General features: G+C 35.8%; 1 protein-coding gene across 34 annotated transcripts in view; it reads right to left on the reverse strand.

Annotated features, from left to right (window-relative positions):
• Positions 1 to 26,411, reverse strand: part of RIMS2 (regulating synaptic membrane exocytosis 2) — a 446,430-nt gene that overhangs the window by 320,967 nt on the left and 99,052 nt on the right. For all 34 annotated transcript variants that reach the window (XM_064706380.1, XM_064706347.1, XM_064706344.1 and 31 more), the window contains one exon: positions 9,777 to 10,084. In XM_064706380.1, coding sequence (XP_064562450.1) covers positions 9,777 to 10,084 — 308 coding nt within the window. The remainder of the gene's footprint in view (positions 1 to 9,776; positions 10,085 to 26,411) is intronic.

Here is a 26,411-nt window from a genome sequence, read left to right on the forward strand (position 1 = left end):
GAATAAAGGCATCATTGGTCACTTGGGAAAGGAGTAGGGGTTAATTTCATAATTGATTGTTGTAACTGTAAGGTTTCATGATACTTGGTGACATACCACAGAATACATTCCTAAATAAATTTCATTTTCAGACAGAAAAAAAAAGTGCTTCTGAAAGAAATATCTGTATGCCACATAGAGAGTCAAATTTCAAATCCTTGTCTTGAACAAAATCTCCTGGTTGGCTTTGCCAAGCTTAACACTGAAAACAACTGACAGCTTTTGGGAATCTCTACCAAAAGGACACTAACATTCTTATGTATGCTCTTAATCACCTGAAGGAGAAGTAAAGCAAAGTAGGTGAAAATTATCCAGATCTATGTTAGGGCATCAATCATTACTGCAATGCAGTTTATCACCATCCAAAGCGATTTTTTTGAAAAGTTGAGACACTATAAATACTGTACTTAATATCCAAAGCTCGAGAGTTTGGGTTCCATCTACTAAATATTCCTATCTTTTCCATTATTTAAGTGACATATCTTCCTCTTTTCCTTCTTACTCTGGTTCTCAGGGTCTTTAGAAGTGACATTCTAATTTTGGAAAGAATATCTGCATTAAAAAAAAATCTGCTGAGTAGAAATTAATTTATACTTTACTTCAATTTTACTTTATTCAGAAGATCAAATTTCTTGCTTCAGATATTGATATATATTTTTAAATGAAAGTCAGTTCTTCAGTCTTCATTGCATGTACTTGAGACACAAGAAGCACCCAAATTATACATTTTTTTATAAGAAATGCATATCCAAGTTAAATTTGGTTTTTTCAAGAATACAGTTTTGTTCTAGACCCTGTTAATAAATGGTACAGGAAGATTAATCACTACAGTCCATTTTAGGAATAAAATACAATTATCTGATCCTAGTGAGGAGGTGGAATTACTGAACTAATCTTTGAGTTGTCAAATTTCTTATATTCAAGGGTTGACATTGTTGAACTAATTTTGACTCCTCTTCCAGCTTAAATATTTTTCACAGTTCTAACTGCAGCGCAAAGATGCAACTCAAGCAGGTCATTTTTTGTCAGCCCAGCACCTCATGCCAGGTTCAAAAAGATTCAATTAAAATTAATCTACCTCTTCAAAAAAATCGGGTTTGTGCACTGATTTGGAACTTTAGAAGGCAATGTCCTTCTGAAGCTTAGCAATTTATTTGGCATTATAAAGCAAATCAGATGTTTTTTGCTTTAATCTCCTTGGCCTTGCTAGGTATTTTTAAAAATTTTTTAAGTGATCATCAAGAACTTATTTAAAGTCCAGTATTTTCACAAAGTCATTACAAATGTAACTTCTTGCAGCTAAAATGCATTTCTTTCTATCACAACCTTAACATAAGAACTCTTCTTCTTGCCATTTTCTTTTTACAAAGAAAATGGGGTTTCTGCAGCAAAGTTCATGGTTCGTCCTATTGCATGCTGCATAATGGAAACTTGCTTAGGCAGATAAATTACATCTGGGGGCCAATTCAAGCAGATAATACCAGCTGACAAAACAGTGGAGCAGAAATCTGGAAAGCTGCGTTTGGAGCAACTTAACCTCTTGATATTCTACAAAGATGATAGACTTTCTGAGGTCCCTAATAGCATTTTCAGGAAGCTCAGCGCTGCAGAACCGGGCACTTGCTGAAGTCATTTTCTAAAAACATCAGGGCATGGTTACAGGGAACAGAGCTGCATAGTGCAGGAAGTCAGAACAAGTTGCACATATACACAACCCACTGCATATCATATACAGATATTACACTGGATTTTAGAACACCACTTTAAGAGTCACTGACTTCAGGTCACCTACATTTCCTACTTAACTGGAAATGACATTGCACTGCACTACTTTGCTGCAACTATTCCCTTAAAATGTCTGTGGCTGTCTTATTCTTGTTAGTAAAGAATGGAGACCTCTGTTTTTCTGAAAAGCACAAAATTATGATTTCTCAAAGCTTGGGAGAGAAGTATCCAATTAGTTCACCACGAAACTGAAAGGACACTCAGGAATGGTCTCAGAATTATTGGTTGTGAAGTGAGGAAAAGAAGCGAACTACATCATGGAGAAAGTAAAAGAAGCAGCATAGAGAAGAAAAGAATGTCTGTCTTTAGGGTGAAAAAAGATCATGGCTATATCTTTGAAACCACTTTCAATGTCTAGCCAGAGTTTGGTTTTGTTTCTCACACTGGTGGAAAAGAGATAGTGATACACAAAAAAATAAGTTAATAAAATAACTAACTAAATAAAAAATTCTATAAGGACATTCCAGAGTAGGCAAAGGGATGAAAGGATATCTCTTGAAGAAGGGCAGAAAAAGAAATGGAATAATCATGCTAAAGAAAAGATATAAAGAAAATTGTATGGCTTAATAATGTAACTTTGAATTATGAAAAAATGGTCACCCTGGTCCTATTACATTCATTATTGTTACTTTTTTTCCTCAAATCTGACTTAATAAAATAGACTGACAGGTACTAAAATTTTTAATCTTACCATCTAAAAGACAAGTGACAACTAAATTGCACTACAGAAGTGATTTCTTTATCATTTGTGACTTCTAGAGACACAAAGGAAAAGCCAAAGAAATTGCACCAGTCCATTTGGACCAGACCATTTGCATGCCATCTCACAGTTCTAGATTTTTCCTTTTCTCTTTCTCTCTTTTACAAACAGATTATCTTTCTCAAAAATAAAAGGATCCAAAATTGCAGCTGACATTGGTAGGAAGCCCAATGTTACTCAGTATAGGTTCTACAGCTAGATAAAGGTTCTGCTTAAAATAATGATAAAAGGGATATTTTAATAAATCATAATCAGTTAGAGAAAATAACAGGGGAGGAAGGGAAGCAAGGCACAGCTCAGACAAACCCCACAGAAGTCACAGGGTGGCTGCACGTCCTGAACGCTGTGTGAGAGATGACACTGCCCATGCGAGCAGGAGATCCACAGAACCACAGAATATTAGGAGACGAAGAACTGTACAAGGAGTTTCATTTCTCAAAAAACAGACAGTTCTGCAAAGGTAATGGAGAGAAAAAGCTACGCCTCTTTTTCAGAAGTTAGAACAGAATGAATATGCTACAACCTGCTGCAACCTAATAATGACAGGTAGAAACAAAGTGTACCCACTATGGGTAGTCTGGACTGTTAATGGACAATGTAAATATCCTTCAGGAACTCCTTACAGAGACCTTGCCTTACAAAAATTATCAAAATCCTTACTCATCTTCATGAGTGGGTGTAGCTTAATCCTTGTCGTAAGTGTCTAATTATTTAATTAAAATTTCTGCGCTAAAGGATTTCTGACTTTCTTAGACCCAAGGTACTTCTTCTCAAAAATTAAATACTGTACTTTCTCTGGCTCTCTTTCCACAGATTTCAATTGCTTCCTCTGGCCATAGTTATTATTAAATTATTTTTTAATGTCATGTGAGATTGAGACTGCAGATCAACTTAACTTCAGTTTCTACCTAAAAACTGGAACAGCCATGAAATGCTGATCCACACCTATAATCCTTTGTGTAGATGAATTAAATAATTAGAAGAGCAGTTCTGTGAAGAAAAACCTAAATTATTATTTGTTATAAACTATTATCTCAAGAATCATAGAAAGTCTACAATGAAATGAAAGCACAAGAAACACAAGAAACAAAAGTAAAACTACTGAGAGTAGTTTTCAGATTGACATTTTACTTTACAGCTCTAAGGACTACTAAAGTGGTAAAAAATGCTGGATTGGGAGTAGAAAAATGAAAATAAAACCTTATTCAGATGCAGTTCCAATTCTGTAAAACTTAAATATTTAGTCAATATGTTAAAAATACTGTAGAGTACCTCTACAGACCTTTGCATCCCATTCTAGCACCAGGGAAAGTCATTGTGAGGCCTTTGCAGTCATGCATGGAAAAGAATACCGATTCAATTTTAAACACAACCTGCAAATTTCTTGTATGGAGTATTAGACTAATTCATTAAGTGAAAGAATATAATTACGCTTATCAACAATTGTGGGGTTTTGCTCCTGTGGTAGTTAAAATGTCTAAAAAAAAATCAATTTTTTTATGCCTTACATGAAGGATTCTAAAAGGTTTAGAGACACTGTTGTCTGAGCATGAACAAATCTGCACACAGCTTTATCAGTCTGACTCTTGAATGACAACACAATTTAAATACTTTCTCTGCATAATTATTTAAATATTTCTCACTGTATTTAAATATGCCAGAAGCTAAAAGAAATAGGTTAAAAAATTTTAAATGCCTCTATTTTATTTGAAAATCAGGTATAATACTTTGTTTCAAATATGCTTAGTCTCCACGGGTCCAAGTAAAGGGGTTTTGATACATCTGGCCTAGAAATCTATCAACTCAGGTACTCAGAAATAGAAACAATCAAAACCAGAGGTTGCACTACAGCGATATGTCATAAGTCTTGCAGCAGAAAAATAGTGATAATCTTGAGAAATGGGCAGTTTTCAGCTTTTCAAAAATAAGCATAATTGACTGACTTTAATGTTACACTGCCATATTTTAAGTTGCAATAAACTACCATCAGTGCTATTCTCAGTGTCAGTTGTTCATGATCCAGCAATTAAAGAAGAATCATTTTAAAAAGATATAAACATGAAACAGATGGACACACATTTTCATTTTCAAATTCATGCTGCTCTTTCATGTTTCTTGTCTCACTTATGCCTGCTTTTTTCCTCTCTCCTTCTTTTTCTCTCTTGTTTTGGTCTCTTTTTTCCTCTCTATTCACACCCTGACATCCCCAACTGCAGTCCCCAAAGACAGATCCTACGCTGCCAGCTCATACTGGCATTCCTCCCAAGAATGGAAGGAAAGGGACACAGGAAACCACTTCCAATGCTGCTGCTATTTGGTGACCCAACAGAATAAAGCCTTTATATGTGGGAAGCACATGTATACATTTCATAAAGAATACATGCACAAATCCTTCAGACCCTAGTAGCCTCTTGTTTGCATTTCTCACTCAGAATAAAATACGCCCTCCAAGCCTCCTATATCGTGTGTGGAAACCACCCTAAAAATCCTCTTTTTTTTCTGAAGTAAGAGGGTTGATAGAATATAATAAACCCCCAAATACATATGTATCACTGAAAGGAGAAAACAAGGGAGAGGGAAGTAGGATATATCTTTACTGTGTCTGCTGGCCTGGAAAATAAATACCGCTGTTGTGCAACTCTGCAGCTGCTCACTCTCTCAATTTGTTGTTTTCGTTCTGGTTTTTATGATTTAATCTCATATCCTTACAGTTAATCTGAAAAGGGTTCAGGCAGCTTTATTTATTAGTCTTCCTTCAGATCATGAGCTTACAGATCATGATCTTTTCCTGTACCAAGAACCAATTCTCTCTTTGTGACAAGGCTCAACCTCTGATAGATGTAGCAGGAATACATTGACTCATAACACATTAAAATGAATATTTTCACAATATTTTAATTTTCTTTTTTTCATTGAATTTCATGAAAAATATCCTTGAGGAAGTTTTTCTTCCATTAATATAATGCCTGAAAAATATATATTGTAAAATTAAAGTCATCGTTTTCAAATTTTGAAGAACATTTTGGATTCTTAAAATACAGACTGGGGAAAATAATAATAATTTTTTAAAACCCTCAAAAATCCACATCTACCTGAACTACATAACACCACTTCAGATATATATTAATAGCTGTGTCATTGTAACCTTGCTTTGGGAAGATGCATGAGTCGTTTACTACTTTTAGAGAGCTATGTATATGTACAGAATAAAGGTTTGTGAAGCAATACTTCTGGAATGTCACAAAATATTTACAGTTTAAAACACTGAGTACATATGTGGAAAATTACTGAAATGGCTTTTCAATGGATCCTACTGAGAGGGAAAAATAATTATTTTAAAAGCTAAGTATGGCAACACCACATAAAGATCTAACAACTCAGGCAAAGAGAATGACAAATTAAAAAAGATTCATAGGTTCCTTGTTTCCCAGATTTTAATTTTAGGGTGTTGTACACATTTTAATAGGACATTATAAACATGGGCTTGGAATGAAGAAAACGACCATTTCACAAGCTGATTGCCTCCTGCAGAATGACTGAAGAAAAGAGATTATGTCTGCTCAAATTATTTTTCTGCTAGAAATAAAACACATATTGTATGATGAGTAGTGTATATCTTGGAAACAATAGACTACATGAAAGATCTTAATGAAAATATAATAAAATCAGACCCCTTTGCCTAATCCAGAATTAATGTGAATCTGCAAATCAAAGAACTGCAGCTACAAATCTACCATCTGTGCTCAGCAGACCTCAGAATAGACCTTATGAATCTATGGATTACTTAAAATAATATTTCACATTTCTTGGATTCACGTCATTTTGCAGTTTTCAGGGAATCTGGTGTTACACTGTATCAGCATTCATACAACCTGCACACAAGGTTAAGTCTGTGAAAACCACTACATATGATCACAGTTCAACTGTCCTTAGCACAAAAGATCCATGTGGGACAAATTCCCTTAGTCTCACCCCAAACAATGTCAAATACACCACGGGCATTTAGTGAATCATACCCGTGTGCCTGCTGGCCCTGCCCTACCCACAGGTTTACTACACAAAAAGCAGTAAAAGCACCATGGGCCAGATTGTAAACACTATGGTAAAGAATTTAAACTGAGAGAGGGTAGATATAGGCTAGACATAAGGAAGAAAAGCTTTACTGTGAGGTTAGTGCCACACAGGAACTGGTTATCCAGAAAAACTGTGGATGGCCCCATCTCTGGAATGCTCAAGGCCAGGCTGGGCGGGCTTTGAGCAATGGTCCAGTGGAATCTGTCCTTACCCATGGCAGGTGGGGGGGATCTAGATGATTTTAAAGTTGCAGTCTAAGTCATGCTATGATTCTATTATATGAACTAGAAAAAATAAAAATGTAATGGAAAACTGTTCTGCTCTTGTTAAGTACAACTTACTTCTGAACATATTTTTTTTTTACATTTTGCTTTTTTTCTGTTATAGATCCCATATAAGAAACATGCTCCTGGAGAATGTGTAATCCAAAATCATTCATTCCAGTCTTCTTCAGGCAAAAAAATATAGATCAGCCAGAGAAGAGCTATAAACAAGTACCTATCTGTCTGTCTAAACAGGCTGGTATCCATCAATTGCAAATGGGACTGTTGCTTACATCAAGGGAACAGAATAGTAGTCTAATGGTTGAAACAATAAAATTTTAATGAAGGACAATACTAGTAAAGAGAACAGGAAAAAAATATGGTGAGTACTATTCAAGGATGGAAAAACAAAAAAGCACAACCAGAAAAGACACAGTAAGGAGTGAGACAGAAAGGACATTGATGACCTTGAGATTAAAGGAGTGAATGTTGCCCTTTACTCTGTGACCAACATGTTTCCAGATGACCAAGATAAGATATATGACACTTGATTTAAACAACTTCTAAGCAACGATTGCTGCAACACCCATGGAAGCTACAAAAAGAGGTAAAAAAATTTGACAAAAAGAATATATTTTACCTTCATAGTCAAATCATAACCCAAATGTATAAAGTCTTAGCAATACCTTTCTTTTCACAAGTGGTTATTGATTTTAACATTTTTAAATTTTTTTTCTGTCAAAACTAACGTCCTTCTGATGAAAAATAAGGTAGAAAATACAGTTCTCACTTTCTACTTTTGTTTCTATTTACATACTTCCATTATTGTGATTATACAAGGCAAGCAACAACCACTTCTAAATACTTGAGATATTTTGTTTATTTCCTTATTATTTTGGACATTTTGAATGGCCAAGTTTTTCTCAAAGAATTCCTTCATGTAGACAAATAGTCTAACACTAGTTAGTGGCTCAATTTCTGCAGATACCTAGTTGAATTCTGGGACAGTCTTTCTCGGAACTGTCGATATTCTCTTCTAAAAGCCCATTTGACCAGTAAGACTTTGAATGGGCATCACAGAGGAATCTTTTAGACCTTCCATTAAAACCAGAAAAAACGTATATGTGAGGAGCATTAGGGAATAAAATTATTCAGAAGACTCTCTATCCTTCAGTAGCCTATAATATATATCATATTCTAAGCATATTTGTATATGTAAATTAGGGAACATCAGTATTATTATCCAAATAAAATATGAAGAGGCAAATGACTGAAAAAACTATCTGAACTTTAATAATATATCAAGTAGAAGTTATCACAATCAGCAAAATAGTTCTGATTTCAGGCACAAAGCCTACATTCATCCTGTTGGAAAGTATCATTTTATATTATCCATGTTTATCATTTAAGTCTGTTTAGGGTAAATACATATTGCATATCTCAATTATACATTTATTCATATACTACTCTCTACCTCCATATTTCTGTGTGCATATAATATAAAAACACTTTCAGAGTTAAATTGCTGCCAACAAGGGTTTGGGATTTTTTTTATTATCATGTTATCTATGATACCAATTTCCTGGCAAAATTAATGGGAAAAAATGAGCCACAAGAGAATCAGCCTGTCTCTCCTGCTCTCTAATGTCAGTTTAGGGTGCCAGTTGTGTTTTTCAGACACTATACATGTAACTGAGGAGCACTCAGGACAACTAAGTACTGAACCAAACAGCCAAAATCAGACCAAACAGCCATAGGCACAAGACATTAAACAAAAAAGGTTAGATTCATTACATTCAATTTGCTCTCATCTAAGACCAAAAATAAGAAATAAAATATGGGGGAATACAAGATGTAAAGAAAAACGGAAACTCTTTTCCTTACACTGAATGTAAAAGATACTATATATGTCTAACTTGTTTCAAGCTCACAGAATAAATGCTGTAATGAGGTCATTTCTGGGCAGCAGAGAAAAGCTGCCAGATTATACTGCTCTGGCTGCCAAATTCCGAGGCAGTTGGAGGTCTCTCACACACGCGTGAGGATATCATTTCCATGGAAACACCTGAGCAACCGCACTTTCCCTTCCCACCATATTTAAAGTTGTATAGCAGTGTGGTTTATGAAACAATTAAATCAGTTCGATGAAACCATTTTTACTTATGTGTTCCCATAAAACCTGGCCAATGAGCTTGAGAGTTTTCTGGTGCCTTTGGAATAATCACATTAGGAAAAAGAGAGGGAAGTTCTTGTTCCAGTCTCTGGCTAAACCAACACTTACTGCATTAGCACTCAGAGTTACAGTTTCAAACAACACAAGCAATACCAATTTAAATCAGGGAAGAAAAAAATATTTATACTAATGACAGTAGCTAACAGCAAGAAACTGAGAAACCATGAAAAGACTCATGTCATTACACAAGGATTTCACTATCCTCAATGCCATGTACTGCAGGTACAATCAGATGTCTTAATTCAGTAGTCTGAACAGATGCTGTCTTCCATTAACCTGCCTTTTTGAGTCCTATTTTGGGTTTGCTATAGTGACCACAAAAGAAATATGGCGACATTCTGCACAGCACAATTACTGTAATTTGACCAAGTCGGAAGCACATGGACAAACTGTCACACCGCAACTGTCATGCCCCACATTTTTTGAGTAAGAAGGAATGAAGAGCACACACTGGCTATGACCATCTGAAACCAACAAAATGTTTCTCAGTCCTGCTTCAAAATGCCAGTATGTATTTTATAGGCTACAGACTAAAAGCAAGGCAAAATTATAAAAGATAAAATCAATTCTGTAGCATAAATTCATCAGATCTTATCAGGATAATCATTAAATATTTTCTTACCTGTCTGATGTGTCACTTGTTACTGGATGCTTTACTGTTGAACCATTCTTAATTGAGTCTTGTCTTGTGAGCCCTTGAGATCTGTTTTTGTCCAAAGCTTGTGTGGATATGTCACCTGGAGGTCCCTGGTACTGTGGATGCTCCTGCAGTTTTGCTTTTTTCTCCTGAGGTGCTTCCTCGTTCCTCAGAGCTCTCCCTCCCTCCTGGTCCGGCGGCTGCGGCGCGTGCGAGCCGCTGTTGTAGAACCAGGCTCCAGATTTCGTGAGGATTTCCTGTTGCTTTCGGCACAAGTTACAGACCCACATGACCTGTGCAGACACATTTAAATGCAAAATCCGTTAGCTCCTGAACACTGTATGCAACCTTTCCAGCAAGCACACATCAACTGACTGTTACCATTTCCCAAAGCAGAAAGACTACAGCTTTACTTCTATTAAAACTACAATATCTTAGCTACAATATAATAAAATATGTCTGTACAACCTTGGAGTAACTGGTTTTCAAAAAAAATACAAAAATACTTTTAGTCTTTTTTTTTTCCATTATTGGTAATGCAAGGAAAAGCAACAGGTAGTAGCAACAGAAATGAAAACGTTAATGCAATAAACATAAGCTTTGAGAACTAACACTATAACTTGAGGATGACACAAAAAATGAATTAAAAGTTATTGAAATTTTAATCCATTTTAATTCTCTCACTAAGGAAGGAACTTCATAAAAAGTCATTTGCTGTTGCAAACAAGTCATTTTATAATTCTCCAAAATGCTCTGCTAATTTTCTTCCACGTTGCTCTATAGCCAATGCTTACTTGAAGATGCTGACTTCAAGATGCAACTTCAATTCCATAGCAATTTTAATTTAAAGCTGTTTTATAACTAAAATAACACAATGTGTAAGGCGGTGTTTTTCTCCACTTCCCACCCACAATTTAGCTTGCACTATATGCTTACTAAATTATAAAAGTACTACAGCTTCCCAGTTGTGTGATCCTGCATATAGTAATGAGATTTTTTTAATATTCTAAAATGTACTTCTTTGCAAAGCTTTTTACTCTGATCACCCTAAGTCACATGGCAGTTCAGGAAATCAACACCAACTATCTGTAAGCTAATTTCATAATAACATACAGTTATTATGCTATATGAGAATAAATCAGAATGCAGTGAATCAAAAACAACACACCAGCTACGAACACATTCAAACTGATTACTGTGTTACTCTAAAATTTGGATTGTAGACAGTATTAATTCACTGCAAGTTTCCTCCTTCGCTCTTTAATCTTCATTTTTCTTAATCCTTAGTTTTCTTTTCTTTTTCTTTCTCTTGCCTTTATATATTTTTGTTTAAGTTCACAGACAGAATTGTACTAGTTTTACTACACATTCCTTGATTGTCTATGCTCAGCCTTCAATCTAGTTATGCCTCCAGTTTAAATTCTACAGCAAACTGCCTTTTTTCCAGTAGTTTAGAGTTTAGGACACGCAAAGGCTTACATCAACATTCATCACTCTTTTAAATGCAGCTAACTCCATGGAATCACATGGAAGATGTAGTTTCTACCTCCACCATAAATCTAGCTCAGTCCTCCAGGAAAGATTTCAGAAGTTGCAATCTGCATCTTGCTTTCATTCTCCAGGCTGTTATCTAATAGATAATTTGGGCCATGCTCTCTAGCCAAGTCTCACAAAACACCTTTCAATGAGAGCTTCATGTGGTTATTTGGGCGCAAGGGTCAGACTCAAACTAAAGTCACCAACGGCCTCATTCTCAAACTGTCGGGCTGGGGCAGGAAAAGGAGGCGTCACTTGCCTGTTTAATGGTGGTGGTATATGCCCCATCCTAGTAAACTTCCTTCGTATCTTTTTACGGGGCTGTTATAATTTATGAGAATTCATGTCTGCTTACATCAACAACATAGAACAAATCACCAAAGCACTGAGGGCAAAAACAAGAGACTCCTCAAGAAGCAGCTTGCTCTCTGAGGTACATTTGATGTCCTTAGGGGACATTCAAAGGACAAAAATGCATTTGCTTCAGGCCTGAACATCATTCAAATACACATTTAAGAACAGGTCTGTATTAGCTTTGCTAATTAAGCTAGAAAGTACATGAGAAAGCAGCAAAGTGAAATTTCAGATCCCAAGACAGAAGTACTTTTGCCCTCTTTAATCAATAGCAATTAAAAGGCTTTAATATTTCTGCTAGGTCTGTACACAGCTGAAAACAGTTCTAAACTTTCCATGTATGTGTCAGAGCAATGAAAGGAACAGATGTCATACAATTATGTAAGTATACAAACATATAACAACTTGAGTAACAATGAGATAAAATCCCCTGAAGTTCTCATTTGCTATTTTCACTTCTTTTAGTAGATGTTAAAATATCAGAAAAGCTAGATACTACAGTCAAATCACTTGGGCAACATTTTCCTTGGCTGACAGTCATAACTTTGTCCCCAGACAATGGACTCCAGGATGACCGGTTTTATTCTCCTTTACCAAACAGAATAAAAGTTCCCTCTGAATTTATATGATTTCCTATCCCCTCATCTAAAAGCAGAATCAGGAAGAGTACTCCTGATCTAACCTGATTCCTGAAAAGTTTGTTTAGGGTATTTCAGATTGAAAAAAAAATCAAACACATGGCATTTAAAATACAAAGATGTATGAATTTTGCAGATTTTTTTTCTGCTTTTCTAGAAGCGCTTAATAATTCCAAGTTACACTTCTGATGAAGCCTTATTTTCAACATAACTTCAACATGCAGGATTTCATAGTGTTGACCCAAACATAATTTTAGCTTCAAATATCACACACAGTGGGAAGAATGGGAACTGTCACAAAGACACAAATGTTTGTGCTTTCAGTGAGCACAAAAATTACAAGTCCACAAATAGCTCTGGACAAAACTGCCTTCCCCATCTTATTGCAGCATGTAGAAGTATTCTCACAATTTAAAAAGTACTGGTAATTTATGGTGCAGACCTCTCAATTAAATCCAGACACACTTGTAAGAGGGTGTCAGAAGAGCACAGAGGGCACAGTGGCATCATCCTGGACAGGATTTCTCTGCCTGGGACACAGTGCTCAGCAGCTCCCACATATGCAGAGCAGCTCTGTCCCTGCCCAGTCCCTGCCAGGCCTGAGACTGTGACAGCAGCACTGCAGAGAGGCAAAGGCCACACGAGTGGACTGCATGCTCAATACAGCCATTTTGGCAAACCTGGGAGGAGAAAACATAGAATTTTCCCTTCTAAAACTGAAATAAAAAAGGACTAACCCCTTACATCAGAAATCTGCACTCCAGGGTAGGCACGTTATCTATTACACACATTTGCAACTCCGCTAACCACCCTCCTAAAAACTGTCATAAGCACATTTTGTACACAAAAATCAGTGTTGCAATCTGTGGGTGTCAATCGTCCACACGAGAACAGTGCCAATTTGAGAAGGAAAACATGGGGGGAAATCTCCTCTCCAACGCTAAGTACTAGTTCAAAACTAGAACCTCAGGTGCTAGTGGCACTGGATCGGGATGTTCTTCTCCATAGGAAAGGCTGAAACTCCACCTAGTGCATACATGAGGCATTGCTCAAGTTCAGGTAAACTTCTCATTGCTGAAAAGAATGCGCTAAACATACCTGACATTTCCACATTACCTCTTATATCCATTTTTTTCAAAGAATAATTTGTTTTTTCATATACAACACTGAAATAAGTATTCCAAATTTGGATTAGACAGATTTACCTTAAACCTTCCATCTGCTTTCCATTCTCAAAGGTTAGCTCTATACAGTGAACTAATAAATTCTAATTCATTTTTGATTTCTTCACTGTTTTTGGTAAAATTATTCATAATATGTTCCCATTTCTAACACTGCCCAGCAGCTTTCATCACATTATTAGCCCTTTTTATTATATTGGCCCGTAAAACAAATTCTGCAAAACCTACAGTAATCAGCCATTTCCATCTACATGTCAGAAATAAATAATGCCCAAAATATCACTTCTTTGTATTGTCCTAAAAAAGATACTAAAATTTTTTGTTCTTAGATAAAATTCTTCAAAACAGATTTGAGATACCACTTCAATAAATGTGAAATATATTTATCAGGAAATCACATCCACAGATATTTCAAGAGAAAACCAAACACAATTTAGTAAAAGGATATAGTATGACACTCATTTTAGTATTTTCATATGGATCATGTGAAAAGACAGCTATCTTAAAAAACACTATTCACTATCCCTGTAAGTACAGTTATTGATGGTCTAACCCTAAATCCTGAGAAGAAAATGGAAGCCTTATTTTATTGAAGATGAGATTAAAAGGCTCAGTATATTTGATTACGGATAAGCTTGAGTTTGATAGCTGTAACACTACAACCTAAGAAATAATTACACCAAATCCTCATCAGTCTTTGGAACATTGCTTCGGATTACAGGTGTGCTGAGGTGAAAAATCGTAGTGCAATGCTTGCACAGTATTTCACCAAATGTATTAGAGTCACCTGCTTGGCAGAAGCATCTAACATATATTAGCATTATATTAACTGCTGCACTTGCTGCTAGTAATCTTAAGCAAATTTCATATGTTTTTGTTGGTTTTTTGGCTCTCATATTTCACATAGGATACAATTCTTGAAAAATCATATAAGGTAACAAGACTGCAGCACTGAAAGCAAGAAGGGCACAAAAGGAGGAGTAAAAAAACTCTGCTTGGGTCATCAAGGTAATTAATCATGATTACAAACACATTACTGGTTTTTTTTTTTAACTAATTTGTCACCAGTACAAACCTTCATTGCATCATGGAGCAGTGCAATGTTTGAAGCCACCCTGTACTAAGTTTCTTCAGGGGCATATACATCTCTCCATTAGGCACTATGTTGATGACAGGTGCACAGAATCGTTAGGGTTGGAAGGGACCTCTGGAGATGATCCAGTCCAAGCCCTCTGCCAAGGCAGGGTCATCTGGAGCAGGTGACACAGGAACGTGGCCAGGTGGCTTTGGAATGTCTCCAGAGAGGGAGCGACATCCCTGGGCAGCCCCACAGCAGTTCCACTGCTCTGCCCCCCTCAATGTTAATAAGCTCTTCCTCGAGTTGAGGTGGAACTTCTTGTACTTTACTTTGTGGCTGTGGCTCCTTATCCTGTCCCTGGGCACCACCCAAAAGAGTCCACATGCCAATGTGGAAGGGACACTGCCAAACCAGCACCACCACAAAGTAACCTGAGTCACCCTCCTCTGTGCAGTCAGGGAAACCACAATTTACTGTAGCAAATCTGTCCATCTTCAGGGAATACAGACCCAGTATCAGTAGGGGTCAATGGTATCTTCTTTACCTCCAGCCCCCATTTCTGCTAATCTTTCTTCATTTTGCCTTTTTGAAAGGCAAAACTGCTTCCAAGGAAGTGTAATAAGTGAGCGTCCTGGGTTTAGGACTGTGAGGATTCCTTTGAACACCATCTCCCCAGAAAATTAGATGGAACTGCTTTTCTGGTTTTTGGGTTTTCTTCAGAATACATTAAGATCTCCCAAAATTTTTCAGTAAAATAAGAGCATTATTAGTTGTCCCTGTCAGAAGTAAAACTTTCTAGTACCCTACTTATTACTTAGATTTCAATCTACCTCAAATCAGACTAGAAAACTTCTAGAAGTTAGCTAAAACTTAAAATCTTATCTACTTGGTTCTATATACCACGAAAACATGCTTCATGTTTGCATTAAAAACACACTTTTGCTCTCTGAAGTCTTTGTTCTCTCTTACAGCCAGAAGTACTGATTTCCACTACTGCTGGAGGAAAATTTGTGCTGTTTTCTATAAAGTGTTTCCTTTAAAAATTTCTGGGTTGACATTCTTTTTTAATGAAAGTGTCTATGACCGTGGAAGACTTATATATAGCATGTGTTATCCATAGCCAACATTTACATTTTTGGAAAACACAGAGCCTTTTGCAATGTCTGTACGATCTCTCTATAGAGATATAATTCTAGAGGTTTGGGTCCAGAATACAGACGCATCTTTTGCAGCTGCTAAGATCTATTTTAAAGACACAAAACCATTATTTTGAAGTTATTGGAATAAATCTTTATGCTCATATACTCTAAACAGCAGAGTCTGGTTATAACTTTAATGAAAAAGAAAATCTTTCATTTTACTGTTCTGACTGTACAGACAAGTCCCCTTCACATTTTCTTCTGTTACTTTAACACATTTAGTCAGTGAAGTGCATTACATAAGCAAAGTTAATCTCTGAATTTGTGACTTTTATAAAAGTTGATAAAGATTACATGCTTTTTCAATATTTTTCTATGCCACTAGTCTGTGCTATGCTACTGACTTTCATGTTATAATCAGTTTGCCTGAATATCAAAACTGCTAGGATAATTATTTGTCTTATATCTGTAATGACAAACAGATATCTAGCGCTCAAATTTGTATTAAATACCACAAGAATTCCAATACCAGCTAAGAAAAGTGAGAATGTTTATAATACTGGTATGAGACAAACACCTTTACATATATTTTAAGAGATACGTGTATTTGCACTACGACAATTCTTTGTACTGGGGGAGTGATGAAATTTGTTCTTGACTTTGTAGTGAATGGATACATCATGTATGAAAAGTTATAATGGCTGTAAACAACCAAGTCAGAGTGAAATAAGCATATCATATCTTGTGCATGCATGTGATACAGTATATATTTACATGACACTACCCTTCCAGCAGAAAATTATATGACTAAAATTTTTAAAAGGTACACTCTTTGGTACAAATGGTGACCTTATTCTAATGGACAGTGTATCTCTTTTGTATCACTCTTTTACTATCCTTAAAACATATGCTAGTAATTTTGTTCATACTTTTTTTCAACGCCTCTACACGCACAGTAGGACTAGAAACTGTTAGAATACTAATCTAGCTGGGTTAATAAAAGTCAAAGCACATCCTTGCTAAAAAATACTGTATTAAATGAAGAAGTTCATGTATAAAATATTTGATATGCTTCAAGGCCTGTAAAGGCAGCAATTTGGGTTTTTTCATTATGGCACAGGCACAGCTCAAAACTGTCCAGTGCATGCCAATGAAGACAGTGCAAAATTCCTACACAGTGCCATGTTTACCATACTTAGTTCCTTCATGAGCTTTCATGATTTCATTAAGAACTAGAATGCTGTGCAGACTTCCAGTGAGAAAATGGCTATTGTGACATGGGGTGTGCTTTGGACATAGCACAAACTGGTCAGTATTATGTCTCAACAAATTCTGCTGCACTTCTTCCAAAATGGAATCCATTAACCTACACAGTAGTCCAGAGGGCCATGAGGGTTTATTAAATTAGTGCACTGGGGTGGGTTTGACATGAAATAAACCTGCTCTAAGTGAACAGAGTTTACAGCATGGTTCACAAAGAATGTCTTTAACTTTGGAAATTAAAATAATTACTTAATATACTGAGAATGTACAGTTGACCAAGCTACATGTTTACCAAACTTTCAGATTTGTAACAGTCTCAGAAAAGCAAAAGAACTGAGTACACAGTTCCTGCACTTTTCTTAGTAGACTTAAGCTCATTAAGTGTACTGAATAGGAAGAAACCTCATGGATTGCTCCCAGTTGCCTGCTGCTTCAAAGAATTTTTTTAAAACTTCATAATGTAATAAATTTTCTTAAAATTAACTATAAATAATGAGCCCAAAATCTGTCAAAACACTTTTCCAAGTCCTACCGCTACAATGGAAAGAATGCCTTTCAACTTCCAGTGCTCATGTGTTCCAAACTAGTTTATTGCTATTTATTCCTGTACCAGTATTGGCACTGGCATTTCTCTCCTGTTTGCTGCCTGATGTTTTTACAGTTACCAATCACATACCCTCTCTGCTTTCATTTTTCAAGACCAAATAGATTTTGCTCTTTGAGACTACACCTATATGAGGAAAACATAACCCTGTCACAGGGCCAGGTGCTGGCCCAGGATTCCTGCTAATTCTTGTGCTTCCTGGCACAGACAGGCCTTTGCTAACCAGCATCCCCCAGACAATGCCAGCACACAGTGTAGGAGAACAGCATGGAGCAAAAACTGCTCCTAACAAGCAGCTTGGACTCAGTTACCCTGCTATGGAAAGCAGAATTCAGGACTGTTAGTCAAGACTGAGCTACACAGGAGTCCCTGGCCTGTAGTTCAGAGAAGAAAACCTTATAAGACCTTAAATTCCTGATTTTACACTTAGTGGTGTTTTATTGCATTCATTTTCACTATGGGAGTTCAGAAGGTCATCTGGTTCTCTAATGTGCAGTATCCCATTGCTCTCCTGTGCTGATAAGTATCCAACTTTTTGTAATGTATTTAATTACAGCTTTCTTGTTCTCTATGCCAAAGCCACTAGTGACAACATTAAAGGTCTTCTCCAGTACTAAGGCTTGAAGAACTCATGTAGGAAGTTGATTACAACTTTCCCCTCTTTTTCTTTATTCAATTAATTCTCATAGTTTCCGTTTAACCAGTAATTACTGTTGGTCGTCTATAATTTAAGCTTCTGCAAAGAAGTTAGTTTTTTTACACTAACCCTTAGCCGTCCCTGCACAAAAGTTACTTAACTCCTCAGCCCAATTGTTTTTGCCTATTTGTTCCCTTAATGCCTCAAAAAATAATTATCTCTGTAAAGACTGTTTTCAGAGCAACTTTGCCCATTAGAAATTAGGATTAGAAATTTGTGATGGAGAAAAGGCAAATTTTTTTGGTAAAAAAAAAAATAGGCAATTATGATTGCAATAAGGAAATTCAAATAGGCATTAGAATTACTATTTTTCAACATTTTTCTAGCAAAGTAGATGCTACTAATAGCTTTTACACAAATATTGAATGTCTGAAAATATTAAGGGTTTTTTAAAATAAAATATTATTATGATGTTTTATTAAATTTTCAATAAAATTTAATTATTATGAGCTATTATTATACTAAATACTTGTTTTCCACCAAACTTGGGACACAGGAAACAATCCAAATGACATCTCCAAGCTGTTTTATTTTACGAAGACTTTTGCTCTCAAAGGCAATGTTAAATAATATTCAAGTATCATAAAATTATTTCATTCTGAGACTTTTGTTTCTTACAATTCTCAATTAATGTTATTTATGCATCTTCATGTTCAAAAATTCTGTAATAATGTCACAGCTTCATTAAGGGATCAGCTAATAAAAATAAATTATCTACAGCCCAGAGGTGCTGAGCATATTTGTTAATTAACACGTGTAAACTGTCTGAAGATGAATGCACTAAGTGTTCACAAGTTATTTATAAATAGAAGACACAATATCAACATCAACAAGGGACCAAAAGGGAGGAAATGTGACAGGACCACAATAAGCCTGGGGTTTGTATGCAGATGGCACTAAATTGAAATGAACAGAATTACACCATTTGCATCATCTGTGTCATCATTCATTACTGAAATTGTCTGAGAAAAATGAAAGATCCAACTCTAATGAAGTGTAACATAATGGCAATAGAAAAATTGAGATGCTTATCATGTAGTTACTGCTGTATTGAATCCCATATAAACATTCTTCAACTTCACATGAACTTGCTGCCTGAGCTCTAACGATGTAGTCACAGCAGCATAGCTCTCAGACAAAATGTAAAACATTTAAAATCATAGAATATGCTGAGTTGGAAGGGATCCATAAAGAGCATAGACTCCAACTCCCTGCTCCTCAAAGGACTGCCTACAACCGACACATATCACTGTGGGCATTATCCAGATGCTCCTGGAACAGGCTTGGTGCCATGTCCAGTTCTCTGGGGGACTGTTCCACTGAACACCCTTGCTCTGGTTGGAGAGCCTTTTCCTAATGTCCCATCTGAAGCCCCCCAGCCCACCTCCCAGTGCCTGTGAGGAAGCCATAGACTGCAATGAGCTCACCCCTCTGCCTTCTCTTCTCCAACCAGGACAAGCCAAGTGACCTCAGACACTACTCTTAAGGATTGTCACCACTTCACTCTCCTTCCCCTGGACTCACTCGAACAGTCTGATGTCCTTTGTACAATGTGGTACCCCAAACTGCACCCAGCACTCAGTGAGGCCACACCAGCTCATGGTATGGTGGGACAATCGCCTCCCTGCACCACTCTCAGTGCTGTTCTATCCAGCCTGGAAACCCACACCAAGCTGCATGCTACAACAGCTGCACATCTTATGCCTGCAATAGATCCAGCCATAGCTAACCCTGACACAACAGCAAGAAAATCTAACATTTAAAAAAATTATATGTATGTCAGTATGTTTGTTTCATGAATTTCGAAATAGAATAGACTACAGGTAAAAAAGCAACAGACTTAGTGACACCTTAGGTATATCTGCCTATCAGTATGCTGGACAGAACAATTGTATTTAACAAAAGGAAAAAAAGAACAATGAAATAAAGCTCTTTTTTTTTCTTTTTTTAAATCCAATGTCAAATAGTCCCCTTTGTTAGGAAGCAAATATGGTTAACTGCCTATACTTCTATTTCATTTCAATATACTATACAATACTTGTATTTCAGTTGTGCACTTCCATAATTACTTCTTCCTTTAAAATAGCTACAAATTCCACATATGCAAATCCTTCTGCTACTTCAGCAGTGGCAGATTGGTGAATGTTTCCCCTTCTCTGCTAGTATAAATTAGCAGGCTTTGAAAGCAGTAGTAGTGAGAATTATCACCTTCCCTAAATTTAGTTCTATTTTAACTTCTCTCAGATAATTGTATCTACAGTTTAATGACCACTTCTTGCTTTATAATTCTTTTGTATCATTCCCTCTGTCAGGAAAAGTTAAATATATCATGATAGAACTCTTCATGCACATATTCTGTGTATGTGAACTGACAGTCCAAAGGAGTCATACTTTAATAAGTCCTTCATGTTCTTCCAAACTCTTAGTATGAGAATCCAGATGAAGCAAGAACAGCAAAAAAGCCATGGACAAAGTGTCTTGAAGAACATCAATCACTGAATTTCTCTTCAAAAAACAACCCACACTACAATTGCAATTTGCAGCTAAGTAAGTAGTAGACTTTCCGAAGAATATTAAAGAAAGAATTTTGTCCTGAAAAACTTTGCATCAGTGTTTGAAGCTCTCACAAGAATAAAAGACTTTCTAGAAGTATATCCTGGAAACTATGTCTGTGCCTTAGAAAGGACATAGAATTTGCCTAAAAAACCCATGTAATTTGTTGGGAATTCTTTCTAAATAGGCTGTGTAGTTTTACATTCCAACTCACAGCTGGAAGCTCCTATCAATTTACCCTGTTAAACCACTGAATCTTACTATTTATACATCTCCATGTGGCTTCTGCTTCTCCATTTTTTCAATATTCACTACAGACAATGTCAAAGTCAGCTCTGTGAAGACACCACATGCAGCCTATATAATTGGGCTAGACTAAATGTTTGAGGCTTTAGAAAGAAAAGTGGTTAAACAGCCACTCTTGTTGAGATTAAATCCTGACACAATGGTTTCTTTATGCAAGAATTTTTAATCTCCTCAGAAGGTTAAATTATATATGGCTGAATTCTCAATTCTATTCAGTTCAATTCTGGACCAGACCTAACCCACACTTAAGTCCGTGGAAAGTGAAGATGGTGGTCTGCTGCTTCTCTGTTCCTTCCATAACTGCAAGTTGTAACTGGTGGCAGGCTCTCCTCTGAGTAAGGGTTTACACAGCAGGCAGCCTTTTGGTGGACTTGGGGCATGAACAAACCCTTACCTAAGATGGTATCAGAATCCCATTCATAATATTAAATATATCTACAGCATTTTTTTAAGCTTATGGCACAAGAAAATTACAGAAGTCATTCTAGGATCATAGCTATCCTATTTCAAAGTCTTTTATAAATAGCCAGTTAAAATCAATACATGAATAAGACATAAAACAGAAACAACCATATTAATCTAGAAGGAATCCGGAAACACAAATTATGACCAAAAAAATCTTTTGCAATGTGGTCAATATTAATAAAGCACTTTCTCTTGAACAAAATATAGCTTTTTTGACATTTTTAAATTAGTACTTGAGATTGGTATCTGAATCTCTACACTACATTTTTAACTAATTTTCACTTTTTGCTATACAACAATGTTAAGAACAATCTAAAGAATTATGCTCCTCCCGAGTTACTGAGGCCAGACATTCACTACATGGAAAGTTTTCTTTGGCCACCCACAATGATGTCAATAAAAAATAGAAGTCAAACAAGGATTAGTTAAAACTAAAAAATAATTTCAAGCAAAGTAGGAGGAATTTGCTTCACATCTACAGAGCAAAACCAATTTGTTAAAAAAATATAATCATCATGGTGTTATAATCTAAAAATTAACTAATATTGAATGCAAGGACACTAGGCAATTGCACACATTGGGAGAAATAGGCATTTGAATCCTATCTTAAATGTAGAGGTTAAACTATTCCAATCCCTTAGAAAGATCTCATACTTTGTCTACCTAAAATGGTAAGAAATCCAAATCCTCAACAGTAATAAATATCATCTTTCATAATCCCACGATCAAGTATCTGAGAGCAAGAACACCTTAATTAAACAGGTCATGACTCTGAAGTTATGTAGCAATTACACTGAAACTGAAAGATGAACAAGTTAAATGAACACTAGTGATTAACACTGACCAACTTTAAACATTTACAGATAAATGGGAGGTATATGTATACATAGGAAAAAAAATTACTCAGATGCCCACTTAATGAAGATACATCTGGATTCTATCAGTAATAAAACATTGTAGGGATTTATTTTGTGAAAGTATATTATCCCCCATATCAAACAGAAATCCTGTTAATATGTATTTGATTTACAAACCTTAGGTATTTTATTTCTTGCAGATCTAAAATGCTAAAAAGGACTTGTGAATTACATGAAACTAATTCTCAAAAAGCCACAAACATTAATACATCTAAATTGACTGAAATTGAATTAGCTACCTGAAATCCAGGCTTTTCTGTAGATCTTGATGCTGAATGATGGCATCTTTATAATAATTCAAACCAAGCTTTTGGTTTTAATTTTTTAATACCCCGTTTATAGCTCATAGGTGACATCTTGTTTTAATACAGAATTTTTCACATTTATTTAATGTTTTTGTGCATACAGTATTTCACATATCAACAGATGCTAGCCATGCAAATTCCCTTTTTCACACAGCAGATCTAGAGAGCAAACAGATATTAACCCGATGCAAGGCCTTTTTCATTTAATTCCTAAACCTACCACTAATCTGTTCCTTGAAGGCACTAGCTAAATAAAGCTCTAAATAAACACCTTGGGAGGTTTGCTGCTTTACTCTATTACTAGCAATGTCTTCATTATTTATATATATAGGCACTGGTTTCCAGCCACTGAAGCTGAATCTAGATAATTAAACATTTATACCATCCCCTGCTGTGCCATAAAGTCTAACTGTGTCCAAAGAGTCCTAGGTGTGCTGTTACACACCTGGGACTGAAATGACGAATTTGCTGAGCTACCTTTGATAAAGGTCTACACCTGGAACTTAATAGCACATGGTAATGTTTCTGAATATTGCAACAGGTGGCAAATAAAACTTACTGCTCAAGAACTGTTTCATCTTCTGGTTCCAGAATTGCTATTTCTAACTGCTCTTGCTCTATTAATTTGAACAAAAGTGAAAATTTATTGATGTGCTATAGTTTTTATTGTTATAGCAATGTTTCCATACATGTTTTAAGACAAGATTATTTTAGGATAGCTTGAAGAAGAATTTCAATGGAAAATTAATCTATTTTGAATAATTTGAAGTTAAAAGATAAAATTCTATTGCTACCAGGATGGGAAAAATAGCTAGCAAAACAAAAACAGGTCACTCTAATTTCACCAGACTCTCTCTAAATCACCCCTAGGGCTTTTCATAAATTCAGTACACCTAAAACCAAACCAGCTACTTCTAATTTCTGTACTGTAAAATTATACCACCATAGTATATATGTAAAGGACGAGGTTTATAGGAAGGACTAGCATCTTTTACACATTCTATTGTGAGTTAAAAAAAATTATTCAAATTTTTGGGCATTTAAACCCTTGCTCATCTAGTACAGAAGTACAAATATGCCTGTAAAAAGAATTTTAGACTCGCTGTCATTTTTTTCTGTATTTGCCTCTGTTCTTAAGCAAGAAACATATCTGAGTGTGTTCTTTAAGCACGGAGCATAGATAATGAAAGAAAAGTCTCCTTACATGGATCTAAAACCCCATGTACCTATTGGATTGACATAGCTAAGATCATTTTAAAGCTACATCACGTGAAGGAGTTGTCTTATTTTTATTCTCCAATTAAATTTCAAGCAGAAGCTGTAAAAGGAGATTGGCAGTTCCTAGGAAGACATTCCCCTTTCCTTGAACCCCTCCTTGGAGCCAATGATCTGTGCATGAGAAAATAGGGCAATGGCAATTGCAGAAAAAGCAAAAAGAAAAAAAAAAAAGGAAGAAAATAAAAAATTAAATCCTCCAACATCTTCAACTCAAAGAAGTTAATATTAAGTTGGACTATGGACTACAATGTAGTGTAATCTCCCTGTATTTTGACTGTGACGGCCAGCTGAGAATGTGTTTTGGTATGACAGTAAGGCCCTAAAAGTTAGCAACGCATTAGATCTAATTCAGAGAAAACATTTGTATGCCAATTTAACCATTAGTAGGAGGTATTTACTATGTATTGTCTTCACCAGGATTTCAGGCAAGTTTAAGTCTGCTACTTGAAGATTTAAAAATCTATGTATACTGACTACATTCTATCATGTCACATCATGGTAGTCCTGAAAACACTGAAAATAAAGCTGTATAACATATTTTGAGTAAAAGACATGTCTTGATTGCAGGATAATTTTGATAGGCAAAAGGAGAACCTAGTATTGAAATATGTTTGGCAATCCAAGTCCAATTTCAACGAAGAAGTTTGTTCACCTTCTGCTACTGGAGGTGCTTTTTGTTAGTGATCAAGGAAACAAGAGTGCAGTCTGAATGCAGTAAGATAAAGGAGAGCAACGTAGACAAATGGATATGTGAGAAACAGGATCAGAGAACAGGCTGGGACAAGTGGCCCAAGTGGATTCAGAAAGATCTAAGTTGCCAACTCTCTGAATGACTTTTAGAGATCCCAATCTGAAAGACAATACTCATGAGCTGAGGAAAATCATTAAGCTCCCCACAGCAAAGAGGTATCTCAGAAAACAATCCTACGTAATAGCTGGTACAAGAGACTTTTCTCAGAGATATTCTAAGTATAGGAAATATTATATATTTTATAGTGAGTCTCTTTCTAAAATATTGATTTTTTTTCAAATTTCAGTGATCTGTAAATTAACATATTTCTTTGTTAAAAAAAGATACACAGAGCATACACAGGCCACAAAAATCTTGAGACTCTGAGTCTGTTTCTTCATAAGACAGAAAATCAGCTTGAGTCAAGTGTCGAGAACAGGGCAAGAGTTTCCCCAAGCAGATATTTTCCAGAAGCAAGAAGGCAGAGGTAGGAGAAACAACCCATGGCTTCTGCAAGTATTTCTTGCATTCTTTCTATTCCAGATGAGAAAGTTTTCAGGTGCTGTGGAGGTACAGAACTACAACAGTGATGGTTTAGAAATAATACAGAGCTTGGTAGGGCCCAAGACCTCCTCAGAATGCCAGAAGTAAAAGGAGAAAAACTTTCTTTTTTAGCAGTGAAATTTTCACAAAAGTGACAGAAAATACCTAGGTCAACACCTAGGTCTCTCCTGACTGGAATAACAATGTTGATTACTTTGGAACATGGTGAAGTAAAGCTGGGGAATAGGAAGTTTTAACAGCAGTAAGATAAAGGGATAAAGAACAATGCCCTATGATAATTGCTTTTTTATTCTTTCTACTGTAATTTTATATAGAATTGTTTTAGGAAGAAAAAACAGTTTTTAGGACTGGTGGAGGTTTCAGAATAGATTTTTAAATACAAGTTATTTGTCTGTGTCTTAAGTATTTCAAAATTAATAACATTAGAAAGGTAGAAGACTTACTTCAAAGAAAGTGCCAAATATTTCACTTCCTTGCACAGAAAATAGAGACAGAACAAAAAACAAGGTCCCTTGCATTCTTCCTCAGGTTTATCCTGTACAAAATTATAAACAGTCTTGGTGAAGGCTTTGATCTGTAGCAGTTTAAAACAGATTCTCTAAAAACAAGATCCTGAATCCACTGGAAAAGAGGAATTAACCAAAAAAGTATCAGAAGTTCTGACAGCCATGCCACTACTGATTTCATGTCACTACAAAACTTCTCACTTGAAAACAAACATTCAAAAATATGAATCAATGAATCTAAACCTCAAATGTCCATAACAAAGAACTCCACTGGAATTTTATCAGCTTTAAAAAGCCAGATAATAACAAGCAAAGTGAAGGAACCCCATTTTCTCCTGTCAGCTCTTTCCAAAAATGCATTAGGTTGCTTACTTATTTGTTGTCTTCAGAGTACCAGTGGTTACTTTAAAGTCATGGTCTCCAATGAAAGGTAGTAAGTCTATAACTTCATTTAAATTCGAGATAAAATTCAGTAAAAATTTAGAAATTCTACTACTTTCGCATTT

Source organism: Zonotrichia leucophrys, chromosome 2 (assembly GCF_028769735.1).
Source record: "Zonotrichia leucophrys gambelii isolate GWCS_2022_RI chromosome 2, RI_Zleu_2.0, whole genome shotgun sequence".
Classification (NCBI taxonomy): Eukaryota; Metazoa; Chordata; class Aves; order Passeriformes; family Passerellidae; genus Zonotrichia; species Zonotrichia leucophrys.